General features: G+C 40.8%; 2 protein-coding genes and 1 long non-coding RNA gene across 9 annotated transcripts in view; 1 reads left to right on the top strand and 2 right to left on the bottom strand.

The window, feature by feature from the left end:
- Positions 1-8,422, top strand: part of ANKDD1B (ankyrin repeat and death domain containing 1B) — a 58,031-nt gene extending 49,609 nt beyond the window's left edge. Inside the window, 3 exon segments of the mRNA XM_027101261.1 lie at positions 3,987-4,018; positions 4,020-4,174; positions 5,853-8,422. Of these exon segments, the coding sequence (XP_026957062.1) occupies positions 3,987-4,018; positions 4,020-4,174; positions 5,853-6,040 (375 nt within the window). The 3' untranslated portion in view covers positions 6,041-8,422.
- Positions 8,423-8,698: 276 nt separating this feature from the next.
- Positions 8,699-10,845, bottom strand: LOC113617416 (uncharacterized). The gene is made up of 2 exons (XR_003431637.1): positions 10,122-10,845; positions 8,699-9,164 (listed from the first exon to the last, which is right to left on the bottom strand). It is a non-coding gene; the product is annotated as an uncharacterized LOC113617416 (long non-coding RNA).
- Positions 10,846-10,849: 4 nt separating this feature from the next.
- The window catches only part of POC5 (POC5 centriolar protein), a 34,251-nt gene continuing 23,245 nt past the window's right edge, over positions 10,850-21,855 (bottom strand). For 6 of the 7 annotated variants that reach the window (XM_027100801.1, XM_027100802.1, XM_027100800.1 and 3 more), the window contains 3 exons: positions 19,486-19,769; positions 14,222-14,398; positions 10,850-11,732 (listed from right to left, as the gene is read on the bottom strand). In XM_027100801.1, coding sequence (XP_026956602.1) covers positions 11,589-11,732; positions 14,222-14,398; positions 19,486-19,769 — 605 coding nt within the window. In that variant the 3' untranslated portion in view covers positions 10,850-11,588. The remainder of the gene's footprint in view (positions 11,733-14,221; positions 14,399-19,485; positions 19,770-21,855) is intronic. The other variant, XM_027100798.1, reaches the window with a different exon arrangement.

The following is a 21,855-nucleotide window of genomic DNA, read 5'->3' as shown; positions in this document are numbered from 1 at the left end:
AACAGGCTGGAGCCAGAATTTAGGTCCTAGTCCCTCACATGTCTACCCTGAGGAGCCTTAAGCCCAGACTGATGTCTAATTTGCCAATCCTGAGAAATGTCCCTTAAATCCTTAAGGGGCATTGATTTGCCTCCTTGCTCGCAATGCAGTACTGTTTATTTTGGTTTTTATTGTTTGTTTTTTTGCGGTACGCGGGCCTCTCACCGTTGTGGCCTCTCCCGTTGCGGAGCACAGGCTCCGGACGCGCGGGCTCAGCGGCCATGGCTCACGGGCCCAGCCGCTCCGCGGCATGTGGGATCTTCCTGGACCGGGGCACGAACCCGTGTCCCCTGCATCGGCAGGCGGACTCTTAACCACTGCGCCACCAGGGAAGCCCCCGCAGTACTGTCTAATTGGCTCAGTAGTCCTGGTATATGGGGATCAGTTTAAAGGCCACACTATCCTCCCCCGACTTTTCTTATTTGCCTGTAGGACAAAACAAAACAAAATAACATTTGACAATTAGAATTCTGTTTAATCGCTCTGCTTCCTCCTCTGATTTCTAGTCTCCTTTTTCCTCTTCCTCTTTGTCCTAGCCTCATTCTCGTTTTCTTAGATCATCACTGTATTTTATTGAGGATGACTTTCCCAAGTTCCGTCTTTGTTTCCACATTTTCTTTAAAAATAGGAATATTCATTGGTTCTATTTTTAATTCCTCTTAGCATTTTTAGATTCTTTTTCCTAGATGAGAATAAATTATTTTTTCTACCAGATGAATAAGCCCTCTTTCCTAACAAGTCTTAAGGTGTGAGAGTTGGATGAACTTTGAAAATCATAAATAATGCATACATATAGCTGAAGTAGACCCCCAGAAATGCTAAGGCTTGTTAACCCTGGTGACAACTGGGACCCTGAGGTCTGGAGTGGGAAGAAGACTTGTTTTTTTCATATAGAGCCTTAAAAAATTTTTTTAACCAAATATATTTATTGTTATTTATTATTTAAAATTCCCTTTGTTATTAAACAAGTTTATATCTTGGCCTAATATAAAATGGTTCCTAATGAAAAGATTAAAAAGATGATTGGAATTTCCTCTCTCATATCCATTTACCCATTTACCTAACCACCTAATCATCTATCATTAAATTCAATGGTTCAGGGCTTGCTTCCTTGGTAGCGCAGTGGTAAAGAATCCGCCTGCCAATGCAGGGGACACGGGTTCCAGCCCTGGTCCGGGAAGATCCCACATGCTGCGGAGCAACTAAGCCCGTGCACCACAACTACTGAGCCTGTGCTCTAGAGCCAGCGAGCCACAACTACTGAAGCCCACGTGCCTAGAGCCCGTGCTCCGCAACAAGAGAAGCCACCGACCGCAATGAGAAGCCCACGCACCGCAACAAAGAGTAGCCCCTGCTCGACGTAACTAGAGAAAGCCGGTGCACAGCACCGAAAGACCCAAATAAAATAAACGAGGAGAAAAGGAAACGAGAAAAGGAAAACGAGGAGAAAAGGAAAAAGGGCAGTGCCCACAGCTCCCAGCCAAAATAAATAAATAAATAAATAAATAATAAAATAAGTAAATTTATATTAAAAAAATAAATTCAATGGTTCAGAGGTAGATGGGGGCTTCCTAAAATCGTGGCTTATGCTATTTCAGTTTCCTCCAGTTCTGGCTTATGTTATTCCTGCAAATAGTTCAGTGCTTTGCAGACAAGTTATTAATGCTTCCACTGACTGTTGAAAAAGACCTGGGCTTTCCAAATCCCTGGCCCTTTCTGTGGAAGCCTGAAGGACTGCCCAGCCCAATCCTGGAACGCACAAAGCAGGCATGTTTCTCAAAGAAATAAAAATGCTGTAATGCGGAGTTGAAAGCAGAGGCATTTTGTAGTCTTCCCTTTAATTGGTGGTGCTTGGGGTTTTGATCTTCTTGGATTTAACATTTTCAGGAGATGGAACGAGGAGAAAAGGAAAAAGGGCAGTGCCCACAGCTCCTAAGTTTCTGTATCTCCCACCCTCAGCCTTACCTCTTTTAGGATTTCCTGGGAGCCAGGCACTGTGGGAGTAGAGCAAGACTGGGGTGAAGAAGACCCTGAAAGGGACTTCCCTGGTGGTGCAGTGGTTAAGAATCTGCCTGCCAGTGCAGGGGACACAGGTTCGAGTCCTGGTCCGGGAAGATCCCACATGTCGTGGAGCAGCTAAGCCCATGGGCCACAACTACTGAGCCTGTGCTCTAGAGCCCGTGAGCCACAACTACTGAGCCCGCGTGCCACAACTACTGAAGCCCGTGTGCCTGCAGCCTGTGCTCCGCAACAAAGAGTAGCCCCCGCTCGTCGCAACTAGATTAAGCTCGTGCACAGCAATGAAGACCCAACGCAGCCAAAAAATAAATTAATTAATTTTTAAAAAAAGTGTTAAAAAAAAAAAAGACCCTGAAAAAATTATGGGAAATTAACTCCTCCCATTCCTATTCCAACTTCTGTTCACAAAGTCCAGATATCAGAGAACAGTCTTGCTGTTCTCCTTGGCCAAGTTTCCCAGGAGTCTGTAGGCCTTCCAGAGGAGGTCACTGATGCTGTGTGGGTGCAGGCTGGTCCACGCTGGTGGCTGGGGCACCAACCTCACCACGTTCTTCTCATAGGGTTCAAAAACCAGGTCCCCATATCCCTTTAGTCCACTTCCTGCCCCAGCATTGACTCCTGTATGGCTGTTCAGAGTATCTTTCACTGACTCACTTTTATTTAAATGAAAGATAAAGACAAAATTCACTATATGTAAAAGAGGAAAGGAGAATAGATAGGAAGTCCCAAACCTCTTGGTGGGCTCTGTGTCCTGCGTGTCCCTTATTCCCACTCTCCAGAGGAAGGCTTGTCTGGAGCCCTGCTGGCATGTGTGTGACAGGGGCAGCCATAGGAAACCATGACCCCTGCTTTCACTTTGAGATTTTCTCCAGTTGGTTTGGTTGGATTCTATAGCACTCTGGTGGATTCTTTTTTGTTTTTCGTGGGGTTTTTTGGTGGATTCTTAAAAAGGGACAAAAGGAGTCTTTGACAAATCAGAAAGCAAGAATCAGTCCAGGCACAGTGCTACTAGGATGAGCCTGGCTGCAGGGCTGTAATACAAAATGATAATGGAGCCTTGTGTCCTCCACTCCTCGGCCCCCAGGGTTAGGATGCTCATTTGCTTTCCTCCCAGTCACCAGAGAGCAGGATGAATGGAGGGATCAGCTGTGGGGTCTTATCAAGAATACATCCAGTCTGGGCCCCACTGAAACTTTGATGTGAGAAAATCAAACACCCCAAAGAAGAAAAAGGGATATGGTTGAAAGTAACGCCTTTAAAGATACATTTGTTTTTGTGACATTTCTGTAGTCAGCATACCCCCTCTGTTTTCTTTTGGGGTGGGAAGCAGGCTGGGATAGAGGCATGCGATACAGCATGGCAAAATCCCTCACATTTCCTGTGTCAGACAGACTCCAGCTTTTTTTTTTTTAATTAATTAATCTATTTATTGGCTGCATTGGATCTTCATTGCTGTGCAGGGGCTTTCTCTAGTTGCGGTGAGCAGGGGCTACTCTTTGTTGCGGTGCATGGGCTTCTCATTGTGGTGGCTTCTCTTGTTGCGGAGCACAAGCTCTAGGCACGTGGGCTCAATAGTTGTGGCTCATGGGCTCTAGAGCGTAGGCTCAGTAGTTGTGGCCCACAGGCTTAGTTGTTCCGCGGCGTGTGGGATCTTCCCAGACCAGGGCTTGAACTCGTGTCCCCTGCATTGACAGGTGGATTCTTAACCACTGCACCACCAGGGAACTCCAGACTCCAGCTTTCTATTTCAGACATTTGTCTCTATCTTGGATGGCAAAAAAATGATCCAGTCATGGTTAATATTGAAAACATAGTCTCAGTTACCACTCTATGGGTTACATCTGAAAAAATATATACGTATGTACTCTGAAATAAGGCAATCAGCAGAAAATGTCTGAATTCATCTGATACAATTACCTTCAATCTAGGAGCATGGTGAGAACATCAAGGACCCATCAACCGTTCAAGCAAGATCACAGTCAGGAGACCAGGCACATTCTCAGTCTCCTCTGGCATCTGGCTTACCGTCAGCTGAAGACCAACGAGTGGCAGAGGCTAGCCCATTTGTGGAACTTTACAGATGCCCGGATCAGAGCCATCGAGGAGCAGTGGTCAGGTCAGCATGTCCCAGGAGATGTGGGCAGGAGGCATTCGGTATTAGGAAGAGCCATCCTTACTGGTGCCCATCTTCCAAGTGGGTGTCCAGTGCTCTTGATAAGCAACAGACTGCAGGGGCCCAGGAGTGGGGACAGTTAGCTTAGGACCACAGAGGTGATTGGAACCTTGCAGACTGCTAGTACTCATGGGAATCTGCAGTAGCTTGAAGTTTGCAAAGGATGATTACTTTTATTGAGCCATATTGAAAAGGTGGCATTTAGCCTAGAAGGAAATTAAGGTTCCCAACTGAATTGGGCACGAAGGAAGCAAGGATTTAACAGTTGGCTTGTCACTGGGAAGCCACCTGATTTCTGGAGTTCCTTGAGATCATCCTGGGGTGAATGGATTCATTCCCTAACAACAGGCTAACTATTTAGGGCTTCCACACCAGGAAGGAATCCCTTAAACCAGGCCTGGGGCAAGGGGTCTCTTGGTGAGACCAGGTGTCCCATGAGAGATGTGTGGGATAGAGACCCATGGCTCTCTTGGTAAGAGGATTCCAAGCCATGGAATCATTTCAGCCAGACTCCAGATGTCAGAATTAGTGAGGTCGGAGTCCTTAGCTTTGCTTTTTTATGATTTGACCCAAACCTAGGAAATACAGAAAGCTTGTTTGCATTATCAACTAATTAGCTTTAAAAACAAAGAAGCAAAGACTTTTCTTGGCAAAACTTTTTATTCAGAGCACTGTCCTTACATGGCTGTCATGAGATGTGAACGAGTCCCATGTGCAGGGGGTGATCACATTATTGATTGCTGGGGATTGGGGATAGCAGAACCACAGCTCATGGGCACATGGGCACACAAGTAAATTATGACACTTTTATTGCTAATTCTAAGGATACATTTTCACATGAAAAAATGGAAGATAACGCATTGAAAATGTTGAATATTGACTACAGTTTCTAAAAAGATTTCTTTTGTATTGTTAAGATTTCTCCTTGTTGCTAATTAGGCACATAGTGTTCTGTGAAGTCTTTAGGAAAATGGAGTTGCCTTCTGGAAATTTCTCTTGACCTAAAAAATTGATTTGGAAATGTAGTGTGCTTTCAGAGTACTTGCCATCAGGATAAGGGGAGTTTTGATGTGTTTCATTCACACATTACCGAGTGCCTAGAGTGTGTTTAGCTGTGCCAGGGGAAGCATACATCAGCTCTGTAAGCCATGGTGCATGTTTAATGGAATTGATAATCTAGTTGGCATGATAATAGTAACATTCACAATCCAATTACATTGTAACCCTGGGTTATGCTACTGGCACAATGGAGTTGGTGGGCTTTTGAGCAAAGGAATGACACGTTGATGACGGTGTTTAAGAAAAATTAGTCTGGCAGCGGCAAGATTCAGGAAAGGAACTGGATTCACCTAGGAGCACTTTTTCTTTTTTAATTTATTTATTTATTCGGCTGCGCCAGGTCTTTGTTGCTGCATGCGGGATCTCTGTGGCCAAGTGCAGGCTATTTAGTTGTGGCGTGTGGGCTCTTTAGTTGCAGCTTGTGGGATCTAGTTCCCTGACCAGGGGTCGAACCTAGGCCCCCTGCACTGGGAGTGCAGAGTCTTAACCACTGGACCACGAGGGAAGTCCCTAGGAGTACATTCTTCATGCATATAGTTTGTTCTCCCTGCCCCTCTAACAGTCTGTGCAGCGGATTTCCTCCCCAGAGCTCAGGCCCTCCTCACCTCGGCATCTGGCAGAGCTAGGAACCTGGCACGGGTTTGTAACTGTGACCTCCAGCCGCGAGGGACCACGGTTCCCATCTCCGTATCCCAGCACTTCCCTGAACACCTCTCAGGGGTTAGGCGTCTAGTGAGATCTGCCCAGTGAAGAGCCCTGGCCTGGCCGGGGGTTGCAGACTTCTACCAGAGGAGTTTCCTGGAAGCTGGACTGGCAGGTGGGTGCGTGCTGGCTGCTTAGGGTGTGGTTCACGGGCGGCAGCAGCAGCAGGACCTGGGAGCTTACTCACCTGCAGATCCTCACCCCAGACTGACTGAACCAGCATCTTCACTCTAACAAGACCCTCAGGTGAATTGCGCATCTTAAGTTTGAGAAGTGCTAGCCTCTAACAGTGCCACCTGAACGTTGAAGAAAAGCTCCACGTCTCTTTAAGATTGTCCCTCCCCTCTCTCATCCTCAGCTTTCATCTGTGTTAAGCACAGCAGGTGCGTGGCAAGTGCTGAGAGACTCCAAACTCTGGTCCCCCTAGAAGTACCAGTGAGACGACTGGAAGGGCTTTCATCCACTGGGCTTCTTATCTCACAGCTGCCAGAGGAGGAATGAACATGCAACCACAGTCATATGGGACTTGTGTTAGAACTGAGTTCACAGTAAGGAGGTGTCAGCATCTGCCCTTCGTGCTTGCCACGGGAGAGGAGAGCTTCCGTGAACACGGCCACGGGGCCCTGGTGACACAGGCCACGCCGGTCAAGCACCTGTATGAAGAGCTGGTGTGCGTGGGTGAGTTACAGTTTTCAACAGATGGGAACTCCCGCTGGTGAGTTGCAGTTTTCAGAACTAGCTCGTGAGTTACAGAACTAGCTGGTGAGTTACGGTTTTCAACAGATAGGAACTCCCGCTCTCTTAAAATGGTAGGGGACGGTCGGCACAAGTACCTCCCGGAGCCACAGCAGTCCCAGCTTGGTGTCAGAACATGCAGCTTCTCCTTTGGTGACTTAATCGGCACTGGTCCCGTTGTTAGCCTGGTGGTTCTCAGTGTCATTCCCCTGCTGGGCATTTGAAAAGTGCAGGAGTACTTTTGTGTGTGTGCATGTGTGGGAGGGGTGTGGGTGGGAGGAGGGCAGCAGGAGTGCTGAACCATCTTACAGGACAGTGCTCTACAACTAAGAATTGTCTTGCTCAACATGCCTGTTCCTCTTGGGAACTCTGCGAGTTAGTATGTTTGAAAAAATTACTTCTACGCTGAGAGAAAAGAGCAGACAGGCAATTATTTTGCCAGCTGGGATTACTGCTAAAAATCACTCTGCCAAAGACCATACTGTCAGGGAAGATGCTTTGAAAACTTATCACCATTATTTTCGCTGGTGCAGTTTTACCTGAAACTGAGAACATAAATGCACATCACATCACGGATCCAATATTCAGTTTCAAGCAGTGGTAGGTACGAGGAATAGTGTGCATGGATTATGCCTACCTTCCATGACATTATCCTCCTAGCTCTGGGTTTGTTCCCTCAATTTTGAACTTATTCACTTCTATGAAATAGTGTCCACAAGAACTCCCAGGGAAGACTGAGAGGCAGTCCACTGCAGTGGGTGAGGGCATGTACTCCGGAGCGAGACTGTGTGAGCTTATAGCTGAACTCCAACAAATAAGGGGCTATGATTTCGAGCAAGTTCTGTACAGAAATCACTCTGCCGGCATTCTCAGTTTTTAACTGGAAAAGTGTCTGTGTCAGAGGGCTGTTGTGGGATTCATAGTGCCTGACATGTAGCCAAGTGCTTAATAAATATTAGCTATTAATCTTGTTATCATTTTTTCCAGAAAAGATTGGTCAATTTAAAAGTGAAACTGACTCAAGGCCCAAGAAATGTGCAGTTTCATAAATGCCTAAAGAAATTGTATTTAAATGATTTTCCATTCAGTATTCAGCCCTCTTAAATTCAGTTCTTCAAATGGCGTAAAGTTCTTCCAGCAGTAGTATTGATTTTCTTTTCAACCGTGAAGATGGCAGTGACAGGATTCTCTAACAGATGAAAAAATGGTATTACACTTTCCAACCACTGAAAAGTCAATTTTTGGGGTTTTGCTTAAGGCAAGTTGTATATGATTTTTCCCATTTCTGTCATGATGATGCAACATAATATGTGATAACATATCTAGTGATAGAATAACCTAGGATTTTGTATATCATGTTTTAAAAAATTATGATGGTGGGAACATTATGGTAAATGAAAAAACCCAGGGTTTTAAGAATAGACAGACATGGTTTTGAATCATGGTTTTGCCGTTTATTAGCTGTGAGCCTTTGGGCATGCTAACATTCAAGTTCTCAGATCTTTAGTTTCCTTCTCTATAGGATGGGGGAAAGAGGTCTATCTCTTCTATAATATTGAGGTGATGATGAAGGGAGAATGTCTATGAAATGCCTAACCTCATATCCATAGCATTTAAATCATTAACCGTTATTTGTTTCATAAGAGAAACTTGCTTTGGAAATTCAGTTACTGTTGGCTTTAAATAACACCTATGTGTAATATATCACTTAAGAAAAGACCAGAGGTGTATGCACCAATGTTTTTTAATCTCTTGGTGATGTAATTACAGGTGATTTTCATTATCTTTGTACTTTTGGTACTTTCCAATATTTCTTAAAATATTAACCACACATTATTTTTGTAATCTGAGAAAGTTCTGAAATATGAAATCAAGTATCAATTTCTATCAGCTTATGTGCACCTGTTCATTATAATTTAAGGCTCTCCATTATCAAATTCTGACTCTAAGTCTATAAGCCCAGAAATAAAATCACGAGCAATTTCAGTCCATTTATTATATCATGAATTTATAGTTCTGCATCTTCATCTCATGCTGATTGTAAATGGTAAGCTTAATTTTAAAACAGGTAATATGTTCACATGATTATAAAAAGTTTTTAGAAAGGTATTTAGTGAAAAGCATTGTCCCCACCTGTTCTTCAGTATGACCAGTTTCCACTGACCTTGCTTCAAAATCTGGGTAACCTCTTTATGCAATAATAAACAAATATGAATACATACTCTTACTGTTTAACTGTTTTAATTGTTGAATTTAAGTTGAATTAGGCTAACACTGATTACTTGGTGCTATAGACAATATACAATTTCTAGAGTTTAGATAAAGCTTTAAAAGATGCTGACAATATTCTTTTTTTTAAAAAAACCTATTGATCTGTGATTTAAATTTATTTTATTTATTTTTGGCTGCATTGGGTCTTCGTTGCTATGCATGGGCTCTCTCTAGTTGCGGCGAGCGGGGGCTGTTCTCTTCGTTGTGGTGTGCGGGCCTCTCATTGTGGTGGCTTCTAGAGCCCAGGCTCAGTAGTTGTGGCGCACAGGCTTAGTTGCTCCGTGGCATGTGGGATCTTCCCACACCAGGGCTTGAACCCGTGTCCCCTGCATTGGCAGGTGGACTCTTAACCCCTGCGCCACCAGGGAAGCTGCTTACTGAAAACCATTCCCTGTTGTCATGTAAGTTCCTTAAAAAGCAGAGCCCAAGACCACAGTTTATGAGCAACTGCTTTTTTCAGGAGTGTAGATCCAAGGAAGCAGGAGTGAAGGAAAAAGGAAGTGAGATGGGGAAGGGAGAGCCAAGACCAGCGTGATTTACCAAATTGGCCAACACTTGGTATCAGGAACAACTGATTATTTGACCTCAAGAATGGACTAATTCAGGACAATTCATATGGGGAGAAAGTAAGAATTGATCTGTTTACCCCAATGGGATGTTAATTCCAGGCTGCATATGAGTGGAGCCTGCCGGTATCTCAACTCTCTGAGTGGACAGGGAAGCTCTGGGGAGGAGCATGCCCGTGGTACAGGCAGCAGGAGATGAAGTGCTGTTGATTTGTGCTTATTGAAACCCAAGAAGAGCTATTTGCCACCAGTGGTAGCTGGCCACAATCCAAAAGAAGCACTGCATAAGAAGGATCTAATACTCTTTAGGACACAGCCAGATACTTTTATAGTTCAAAAAAGCCTTGGTGTGTCCTTTAGAAAATGGGATATTTGCCAGTCTCACATTTATTCTCTCATGTCCTATTACAACATGAGGCAATAAGAAAAACTATTTCCAATAGTAAAGTTAGAGCACAGGGCTAGGTCATGTTCAGACTGAAAGAGGCTGAAACCATCCACTTCTGTTAAAGATACGGAAACTGAGGCTGTTCACAAGTTCCTCAGAATCCACTCACTTTTATGTGAGCCATAAGTACTTTGGAAAATAGGTAGGGTAGGTAGATCTCATTATTTCACAGATGAGGACCCTGAGATTAATTTAAGTGTCTGGCCCTAGATAACACAGTCAGCCAGCAATAAAAGCATTAGAAGCCTGGTCTTGTTCTCCTAAATCTGTTTGCCCAGATGGTTTCTTCCTATTGGCCAGGCATTAAAAAGTGTCTGCCAGGCCTGGAAGGCCTGAATTGCTGAATTGTCCAGGGCTGTACCATCACAGGACAATGTTTGGATGTTCAGAGCAAAAAAAGGTTCAATGCTATAGAGTTTCAAAAAGGTAAGAAAGAACATTTGAAATAGGATCATCCTAACAGGAAATTTCTTTTTTTTTTTTAAAGATTTTTTTTGATGTGAACCATTCTTAAGGTCTTTCTCTATTGAATTTGTTACAATATTGCTTCTGTTTTCTGTTTTGGTTTTTTGGCCACGAGGCATGTGGGATCTTAGCTTCCCAACCAGGGATTGAACCCACACCCCCTGCATTGGAAGAAGTTAAGTTGAATTAGGCTAACACTAATTACTTGGTGCTGTAGACAATATACAATTTCTAGAGTTTAGATAAAGCTTTAAAAGATGCTTACAATAATCTTTTTTTAAAAAAAAACCTATTGATCTGTGATTTAAATTTATTTTATTTATTTATTTTTGGCTGCATTGGGTCTTCGTTGCTGCGCACAGGCTCTCTCTAGTTGCGGCGAGCAAGGGCTGTTCTCTTCGTTGTGGTGTGCGGGCTTCTCATTGTGGTGGCTTCTAGAGCCACCACTGGACCGTCAGGGAAGTCCCAGTAGGAAATTTCTTTCTGATGTTTCTGTAACTCTGTTATTGTGCTAGTAAAATATTTCTTCCCTTTTAACATTAAAAACTATTCATAGGTATTGCTATTTCCCCCCCTATTTTTAATTGTTAGAGCCCCCCAAAAATGAGGACTAATATATTAAAGTCACAAAAAAACTTTGTGATATTACTCTGGGCTTTTATTTTTTTAATTTTCAAATAAAAATACCTTAGTTTCTATTAGTTTAAATAATTTTTTTAGTAAAGTTCTCTCTCAAAGTTTACTTGGTAACATTGCAAATGATTTAGCCTTTTGGAAATAACACTGCAAAAACAGGATTTATATACTTTGATGATATAATCGGTCACAGGTTGAACCTATTAAAAAAATTAAGGCTAGTTTCTTTTTTTTTTTTAGTTTCTTTTTTAATTTAAAAAAGTTTTACTTAATTGCTTAAATAAAAAATCACATTAAAATAATCCTACATATAGTTACAAAGGATGGTACCGCTTGAAAAAGTCTCTTGTAATTTTGAGGAAATTAATATGATGTATCCATGATGTTCTAAGAATATGAAATTTTAAAAACTAAAAATTTCTAATTCTTAGTAAAGCCAGAAGAATTCAACAACCTCACTAGGAACATATTCATTTTAGTCAACCACTTTTATGGACTGAATGCTTGTGAGAGACTGGGTGTGAGTTGATCTGGTTCCGAGAGATCTGGAAGCTGAGGTACTACTTTCAGGGTGAATGGTCCGGGGATATTTTGCTGCAGTAGCTTGCGGAATGGTTTGCTGAAAAGGCAAAAATATGCTTCAACAATTCCATAAAATTATACATACTAAATATCATTTCATTGTCTATAACTTAACCCAACAAACATTAGTACATGTAGATTCCTATTAGGGTCTTCCACTTAGAAAAGTCATCTTTAAAATACTTGAAGTAAAATTATATATATTATATCAAAACATTCACTGTGTATTTCAAAAGCTCTACGATACAGCTTTTGCTTAAAAAAAAATGAATGAAATCTCTTTAAACAAAGATCCTCAAGTCAGATTCTGCTTTAATAAGATTTTCTCTTTAAAGAAAAGGAGAAATAACCTCTTTTCTTAGAGTGTTTTATATAAATGTTTCTTCGTACGTAAATAACTGAATAACCGTTACAAATGGGAGAGATTCTTGCAACTAAGATGAAATTTTAGTTGCTAACCACCTAACCTGACCCTGACAAAAGAGCTATTTCTCCTTAGGGATGATGGGCAAGAGAACCTGTAGAAACAGATTCATGGTACCACTGGCATCATGATCTACAAAACATGGCACAGGATGAAGTAGCACTAGGAGCAAGCAATTATCCAGCAGATGGAGCTCAAGTGTCAGAAATCTGATGAATGGTTTATTAGTAATTGTCTCTAGTAGTTCTAGTTCTTAGGATCCTGGGATAAAATGAAAAATAAAAATAGCACAGAGGACTGCCACTGTGCCTGCTACACAATCCAAAGTAGGTAACAATGGAAGCAGTTTATGGCTATTGAATTCGTGCCCAATTACTGAAGAGTAACTGAACATACTAAATAAACGAAGGGCAGTTTGAGAGATAAATATCAGAAACAGGGGTTGTAAGTCTTTAGTTCCTTGGTTTTTATTCTGTAAAATATCATTCCAATCAATACAAAAAAACAGGTTGTCTGAATTAAAAATAAACACATGTGCTGTCTTTATATCTTCCTTACCTTATGAACGGACAGTCTCTCTCCCCCTATCCCTTTATAAACATCATATGTGCTGATAAAAATAGAAATGAGTTCATTTCTTCTCATCTTTGATACCTAATCTCACATTTTCAAAAATACGGGGAGAAGTCATCTAAGGACTTTCAGAGGCTGTCCAACCTATGAAGGCTAAGATGATCCTCTCCCCTCGATGTGTTCAGTTTGGACTTGGTACCTCCATCTCAGTCTGCCACTTCACTGTGGTCACACTTTACCTGAAGCTAAATTTAAACAATCAATCCAGCTTCTTTTGACTTAATCATCTAGTAACAATCTAGTGTTCAGAAGGAAAAGGATTTAAAATCATTCCTTTTATCTTTTTGACATATTAAGCAGACAGGAATGTTGCTTAACACTCAGAATTTATATAGAGGACATTCTTCTTTAAAATCAATCGTTGTTTCTCTTTAGGGATGTGTTCTTGTAACTTTTAGAAATTAAACTTTTTGAGACAATTGTTGATTCATATGCGATTGTAAGAAATAACACAGAGATATCCCATGTATCCTTCTCTAGTAACTTTTTTATTGTTGTTTTTGCAGTACGCGGGCCTCTCACTGTTGTGGCCTCTCCCGTTGCGGAGCACAGGCTCCGGACGCACAGGCTCAGCGGCCATGGCTCACGGGCCCAGCCGCTCCGCAGCATGTGGGATCTTCCCGGACAGGGGCACGAACCCGTGTCCCCTGCATCGGCAGGCGGACTCTCAACCACTGCGCCACCAGGGACGCCCTCTAGTAACTTTTATTAAGTTAAATTTGCTTATGGCTTTACAATTTACAAAGTGCCTTTATACAGCTCATTTAATTTTCATGTTATCTTATTTAATCCTGAATCCTGACAATAACTCTAGGAGCTAAGTACTCTTATTGCTCCCGTTTTACACGTGAAAAAATGGAGGCTCAAATATTTACTTGATTTGTATACGATCACAAAGGCAGTAAGTAGTGAAACTGAGGCACTAACTCAGGGTTTTTTTTTTTTGGCTTAAATTCCATGTACTTTATATCACGTGAATTTATTGCAACCTGATTTTTTTCCAAATTAGAAATACGTTGACAATTATATTTGAAAATAAGACTTCAAAAAATAAAAAAAAGGAGGAAAACTTAAAAACCATAAAAGTAGGTGTTTCTTAGAGTAAAAAATCTGCTACGTGGACAGCACTTAATGAGTAAACAGTTTTTGTCATTTTTTTTTAATTAATGAGAAATCATTTATATACTTTACCCTTTTGGCCATCAATACACTGGATTAATTGTATTTGATAATTTTTATACTATTGAGAAGAAACAATGTTTCTGAAATTAATTTCCTAAAATAGGAAAGGTAGATTTAAAGCAGGTGTGATAATTATAAGTATATAAAGACTGTAATAGTAAAGGTAGAATAAGTACCAGTCATCATGGATTTTGATCTTCTCCTCAACATGTCATTTAAGTGTTTATTAGTCTATCAACTCTCAGGAAGAAGAATTTTTGACAAGAAGTTATCAAATGCAGACTCACCACTGTGACCGGATGATGTTTTTCCACAATGACAGAGCTCATGGGAGGAGAAACTCCCATTATAGCTAAACTGCTACTGATTCTATTTTTTGAAGCAAAATCACATTTCCCTGTGATCCGGGCTGTGATTGTTCTTCCAGCTTTCTGTTGTGCTGATGTCACAACCCTGGGCCCATACTAAAAAACAAAAAAATATTCAGTTGGTAGAAAATCCATGGCAAAATTTATGGTACTTTTGCTTCTATAACTTATAAAGAAAATACACAGGCACTTAAAATAATTGTCTATGCAACCAACTCTAACATGGGGAAAAATTTTTAAACAATAAGGCAAAAAGCAAAACATAAAACCAAGCACCCCAAACACCCCTTTAACCTTGGTATGCCAACTATTTTATAGGATTTTAGGAACTTCTAAAACTTTATTCTGAAATAAGTATAGATTCATAGGAAGTTGCAAAGAGAGCATAGAGAGGTCCTGTGTATTTCACCCAGTTTCCTGCAATGATTATATCTTATGTAATTACAATGTCAAAACCAGGAAGCTGATGTTGGAATGATGCCTGGGTATAGATCTATGTCACTTTATCACATGTGTAGATTCCTGTAACTATCACTGCAATCAAGATACAGAACTATTCCATCACCACAAAGCTCTCCCTCGTGCTGTCCTTTCTTTAGAGTCATACCCATCTCCCTTCCCAAACAATCCCTAATTCTTGAACCGCTAATCTGTTTTATGAACTTCTGACCCTTATGGATAAATCATCATTACTCATATGCTTTTGTGTCCTCCCCTTTTTCTTATGGCATTGTTAATATACTTTTTTTCATGAATAGAGACCAGCTATCATTTTTTTTTGAATTTTTATACAGCAGGTTCTTATTATCTATTTTATACATGAGACAAGCTATCATTTTTAATGAGAGGTTTTTATATCAACAAACTGCAGTTTAACTGTCCCAGTTCTTTTCCTATTATATATAGCAAACTTTTGTAATTAAAAAAAAAAAAAAGGATTTTTTTTTTTTTTTTTTTTTTTTTTGGCTGTACCACGCGGCTTGTGGGATCTTACTTCCCTGACCAGGGGTGGAACCCGGGCCCTCAGCAGTGAAAGCACAGAGCCCTAACCACTGGACCACCAAGGAATTCCTGGATTTTCCTTTTCCTTTGAAAGTTATTTGTAGAATGTATTGCAAAAAGCGAGATGATCATATCAAAAGGTAATGTCAGGTTTTACAGTTTTTGTTGCTTACCGCTGGCCAATACACCAGAAAGATTACATTTACGTCAAGAGTAGTACATGTACTCATTTTTTTTTTTTCATGATCAACTAATTACATTAGCGGGGCAAAAATCAAAAGGAATAAGAAAAAGGGAAATGACATATTTAAAAAGCCCCAATATTTGTATCTTAATATCTGACATGGAAACGATGCAGATTATTGGTTGAGTACAGGGCTCTGAAGCCAGACTGTCAAAGTCTGAATTACAATTGCATTAGTAATTGTGTCCACTGGCAAGTTACTCTCCCTAAGCCTCAATTTCCTCATGTATGAAACAGGGAGAGCAGGCCCAACTGACTAATGCTAGCCTTTCACTTTCTGTTCAGATGAAGAGCAAAGTTAGAAGAGAAACTTTACTGAATAGCTTAAAAATCCAATTAAAACCCCTCGATTATTTCAAATGGAGTTAGAAAAACTGAAGTGCCATCTGTTGTTCAACTTTGTGAACTGCAATAGTACATTTGCTTGTATAACTGCCTAATATATATATTTTTTCAGTAAACGTGCTGCCGAAACGAGCACATGTTCTTTGAAAATATTTTCCACCATGAAATTCTGATATTTAACATACTGATGTCTGCAGAAAGGAAATAATTTCACAGATGAAAATATTCTTTCACTAGAATGGTAATCCTCCCTTCTCCAGTTATTTGTCTCCTGATTCTCTGCAGTTTACTTTCTACACACACCTCCTTTTAGGTACTGGAAATTACTGAAGACGACTAGAAAAAGTTTTGAATGTTCATAGGAATCCTCTGTGATTCAATTGAAGAGAAAGATAGCCAGGCCTGGATCACAAATCTCTCTTTTCCTGTTCCCAACAATAATGCTTTCATGTAAGGTAAGTAATCCAAGTAATGTATTTGTTTTTGCTTTTGTCAATATGGTTCTTTTTAAAAACAAGAAGACATATTTGAGGTAAATCTGAGTATTTTAATTAAATAAGAAAGGAAGAAAACTAGCATGGCACTTACAGATTGATTTACTTGTGATTCTCCTTTCTCTCTAACCCTAAATGCTGTACTTATGTGAATGAAATTGAATGGGTGTCTGTTTTGAAGGAGCAAGATGTAGCTGGAGGGGTGGGGGAAGAAGGGCTGTCTATATAATATTGTGTTTTTCAGGTTTCAAAGACTTCAAAATTATCTCAGGTGACCAAATTGTTTCAAAAAATAAAAAGGGTGGTAAGTACACTCATTCATTTGGTTCTCGTTATGCATGTTCAGATTCAGATACAAACCCAGATGTACAAGTGGTGCAGTCATATTTTAAGAAGGGAATTTTGAAAAATCTAGCTCTATGTGTTATCTGGATATGCAGCATGAATGACAAACCAGAAATAAATACTCACTGTATTTATTTAAATGAGATCATCAGTATAGGATCACACTTCGGAATGTGTAATGAAAAATAAACACAGCTTGAACGCATGTCAGGGTTGAATTTTAGTGTCTTATTTCTAAATCAAAACTCCCACACACATTCAAATTTCTCTTAAGTCATATTTAAGAAATGCAAAATAGCAGATCTCAACATATTTTTCCCCAAAGTTAGTAGCTTCCAAAAGGCAGAAATTCAAGGGACTTCCCTGGTGGTGCAGTGGTTAAGAATCCGTCTGCCAATGCAGGGGACATGGGTTCGAGCCCTAGTCCGGGAAGATCCCACATGCCGTGGAGCAACTAAGCCTGTGCGCCACAACTACTGAGCCCACGTGCCACAACTACTGAAGCCCGCGCGCCTAGAGCCCATGCTCCGCAACAAGAGAAGCCCGCACACCGCAATGCAGAGTAGCCCCTGCTCACCACAACTAGAGAAAGCCCGCGCACAGCAACAAAGACCCAACGAGACAAAACTAAATTTAAAAAAAAAGAAAAGCAAAAGGCTGGAATACTTCAGATGACCAACTGTCTGGCTGACTCATGCGTCCCTTGGCTGCAGAGAGCTGCCTAGCTCTACAGTACCTTCTAATGGCCTGTGTAACTCTTTTTTTTTTTTTTTTTTTGGCTGCATTGGGTCTTAGTTGCGGCACACGGGATCTTCATTGAGGCACATAGGCTTCTCTCTAGTCGAGGCGTGTGGGCTCCGCAGTTGTGGCGTGCAGGCTTAATTGCCCCATGGCATGTGGTATCTTAGTTCCCTGGCCAGGGATCGAACCCATGTCCCCTGCGTTGGAAGGCGGATTCTTAACCACTGGACCTCCAGGGAAGCCCCTGTAAATCTTAATTAAGACCTAAAACCTACTCTGCCATCTTCCTTCCTCTCATGTAAGTGGTTAGGGTCAGGGAGGAGAGGGAGACAAGCAAATCTGAATCATCCCAGCACCTTTATAGAACTGTACATGCCTTTGTGCCAGATCCAAGCCAGAGTAGGGAAGAAGGGCATAAGGTTTTTGTTTTTTAAACATAATGTTTATTATATGGAAAATTTTTATTTTTTATTTTATTTTTTTTGTTAGTTTCTGCTTTATAACAAAGTGAATCAGTTATACATATACATATGTTCCCATATCTCTTCCCTCTTGCATCTCCCTCCCTCCCACCCTCCCCATCCCACCCCTCTAGGTGGTCACAAACCACCGAGCTGATCTCCCTGTGCTATGCGGCTGCTTCCCACTAGCTATCTACCTTATGTTTGGTAGTGTATATATGTCCATGCCACTCCCTCACTTTGTCACAGCTTACCCTTCCCCCTCCCCATATCCTCAAGTCCATTCTCTAGTAGGTCTGTGTCTTTATTCCCGTCTTGCCCCTAGGTTCTTCATGACATTTTTTTTTCCTTAGATTCCATATATATGTGTTAGCACATGGTATTTGTCTTTCTCCTTCTGACTTACTTCACTCTGTATGACAGACTCTAGGTCTATCCACCTCACTACAAATAGCTCAATTTCGTTTCTTTTTATGGATGAGTAATATTCCATTGTATATATGTGCCACATCTTCTTTATCCATTCATCCGATGATGGACACTTAGGTTGTTTCCATCTCCTGGCTATTGTAAATAGAGCTGCAATGAACATTTTGGTACATGACTCTTTTTGAATTATGGTTTTCTCAGGGTATATGCCCAGTAGTGGGATTGCTGGGTCATATGGTAGTTCTATTTGTAGTTTTTTTAAGGAACCTCCATACTGTTCTCCATAGTGGCTGTACCAATTCACATTCCCACCAGCAGTGCAAGAGTGTTCCCTTTTCTCCACACCCTCTCCAGCATTTATTGTTTCTAGATTTTTTGATGATGGCCATTCTGACCGGTGTGAGATGGTATCTCATTGTAGTTTTGATTTGCATTTCTCTAAGGGCATAGGGTTTTTTTAAAAAAAAAGCCGTGCAGAGGTGAGTCTGATAAGCTTGGCCTGTATCCCTGTGCCCTTCACTTGAGAGACACTGAAGAATGCAGGTTTAATGACAGGAGGCCGAGAAGTCAGAACCACAGTATGCATATTAATAGCTTGATTAATTTAACTTCAGGTAAATTCTCCCACAAATACGCCATCCTCATTCAGTACTCTTCCCCCTCTATGGACTCCTCTATTAGCAGCTAGTGACTTTAGGAAAAACAATTCCTATCTTCATTCCAATTATAAATGAAAACTTAAAACCTAACCAAGATGGAGTCACTACAGAGTAGTGTTAATATGTCTGCATCCAGGAAAAGGGAAGCTGTAGTTAAATAAGAATATACAAAAAGGCCATTAGCCTCCTAAGCCCTTGAAAGTACCCACTAATTTCCTTTAAAATTAATAAGTTCTTCATTTTTGTTTAATTATCACTATTGTAATAGAAGTTTCAGGTATTATTTTCATTACAAATTCATGTTTTAGCTACTTTGTGTATTAAATATTTTCTGTGGATTGGCCTAAAGACCACATAGACTCTTTTCTCCATGGGAAAATATGTTCTGAGTTCAAAATATCCAATATACAAACAAGTTTGGAAACTTTTTCCCAACATAGGCACCTGAGTTAACTGTACTGACCATTTCTTCCTGTGTAGAGGAAGCTGTAGCTGTCGGTGCAGCGCCATGAGGAGCAGAAACAGGAAGGTGAACAGAGGAAGTGGAAGCAGCCCCGGCAGGAGTGATGGAAGCAGCAGAGGGAAAGGCAGCAGTGCAGGTGGCTCCCAGGGCTGCCGCTGGCGGGGATGGTGGCACTGCAATTGCTGAGGGCATTGGAGGAGCTGAAGGATCCAAATGAGAAGAATGTTCTTTTCCTTGAACACCAGGACCATACTCTTCCCTTTTATTATTTGTGAAGTCTGTCCCTATAAATCACAAATTAATTCCATTAACACTCTTCCAAGTTAAGATTACTTTTATCTTCCCAACAATGAAAATACATAATCTCCAAAATGTGGTCCAGCAGAAATGTAGAAATGTGTCATATACTGGATAGGTTAACACTGTTCGGTTAATGCAGTTGGTCAGTGTTAACTGGTTAATGTCAGCATTAACCACTAAAGACTTCAGACCAGTTCCTTCAACATGTGAAAGCTAATGAATGATTTGCTCTTATGTAAAAAAATAAATTATGTACTCAGCTGGGACCTTACAACCACTATAATAATATGGTCACATTGTGCCTAAAGATTTATGTTCTTTGCATTATTTAATACAACTATCCTGATAAATGGCCTGGTATTTAGATCTTTAGAATAGTTTTCTGATATCACCATACCCTCTTCATTTACCATCTATTGCTCTTAGCCTAACAAAACCAATGTATTTTTAATTCTTGATTTTTTCAGCAAACAATAATAAATCAATAAGTAACACTAAAATCTTTACTTTTGATACTGTAAAAGAAATGAGTTCCTGCAGGTAGATTATATGTCATGAATTAAGAGCATATTTGCACACTTAACTGATTTTAGTGACACATATATAGAAACCTTCTCTCAAAACTGAACCTTAATCTTAGATCAAAGGAATAAATAATGTCAGCTTCCAGAAGCCAGGATAAAGAGTCCTATTCTAGATTTCCACCCCCCAGCATTAGAATTTGGTTAAAATTTCCATTTAAGACTATATCTTCGGGGCTTCCCTGGTGGCGCAGTGGTTAAGAATCCACCTGCCAATGCAGGGGACACGGGTTCGATCCCTGGTCCGGGAAGATCCCATATGCCACGGAGCAACTAAGCCTGTGGGCCACAACTACAGAGCCTGTGCGCCACAATTACTGAAGCCCACACACCGAGAGCCTGTGCTCCGCGACAAGAGAAGTCACCGCAATAAGAAGCCCGCGCACCGCAACTACAGAAAGCCCGTGTGCATCAACGAAGACCCAACATAGCCAAAAATAAATAAAATTTAAAAAAAAAAGACTATATCTTCCTGGTACCAAACATCAGGGTGAGGATTTCAATATTCAGTCACTGAGATGTTTCAGAATATATGAATAGAGGGCATCATGTAGCCCTATGCTGAAAAGGTTTTCCGTGTTGTCCTCAATTCCAGAAATTCCAGAAATTTGGACTTCTGTATAAGTTCCATCCAGAAATTTGGACTTCTGTATAAGTTCTTGTCTTAGACTATCTTTACATAAAATAGAGCAATAGTTACTTCATTAACAAAGTTTAATGAGGATTACAATGCATAGGTCCTTTGAAATAATTTGATGAAAGAGATGAATTCAACATATACTGCTTTTGCTTTGAAAACAAAACACACACACACACTGAGTTTTAACATGTTTTTCATAGAAAGTAACTGATTGTCTCTTTTTTTAGGTGGGTGGCAGACTTATGTGGAACCAGTATAGTAATTATTCTCGCTTTAACTGGGTATGTTTTTCAGTTGGAAAGCATTTTTCTACTGTTCCTAAAACTACTTTAAAAATTGGCAGGTATCCCTTTAAAGGCCATTTGTATTGACATATTTTGTCTACCTCATAGAAACTTTTATCTAAGCTATAAGATTGATTAGGATATTGTACAACATGAGATGCACTGCAGATTATGGCTAGCAGAGAATCAAAAGAGATAAAAAATATATATTTATTTTGCTCTAACAAGTAGAGCAGTACATTAGAAACACTGTATTATTAAAATCTGCATTATGAAAAACAATTGCTTTGGCTTCCCTGGTGGCGCAGTGGTTGAGAGTCCGCCTGCCGATGCAGGGGACACGGGTTCGTGCCCCGGTCCGGGAAGATCCCACATGCCGCGGAGCGGCTGGGCCCGTGAGCCATGGCCGCTGAGCCTGTGAGCCATGGCCGCTGAGCCTGCGCGTCCGGAGCCTGTGCTCCGCAACGGGAGAGGCCACAACAGTGAGAGGCCCGCGTACCGCAAACAAAAAAAAAATTGCTTTAAGGGGGCCGGAAGTAATTTTTTTTTTCTTGTGAGAATTTAT

The sequence above is a fragment of the Aethalodelphis obliquidens genome, unplaced genomic scaffold (genome assembly GCF_003676395.1).
Source record: "Aethalodelphis obliquidens isolate GAN/ISIS:26980383/991018 unplaced genomic scaffold, ASM367639v1 scaffold4, whole genome shotgun sequence".
In the NCBI taxonomy this organism is placed as follows: Eukaryota; Metazoa; Chordata; class Mammalia; order Artiodactyla; family Delphinidae; genus Aethalodelphis; species Aethalodelphis obliquidens.
This window is presented reverse-complemented; position numbering and strand designations above follow the sequence as displayed.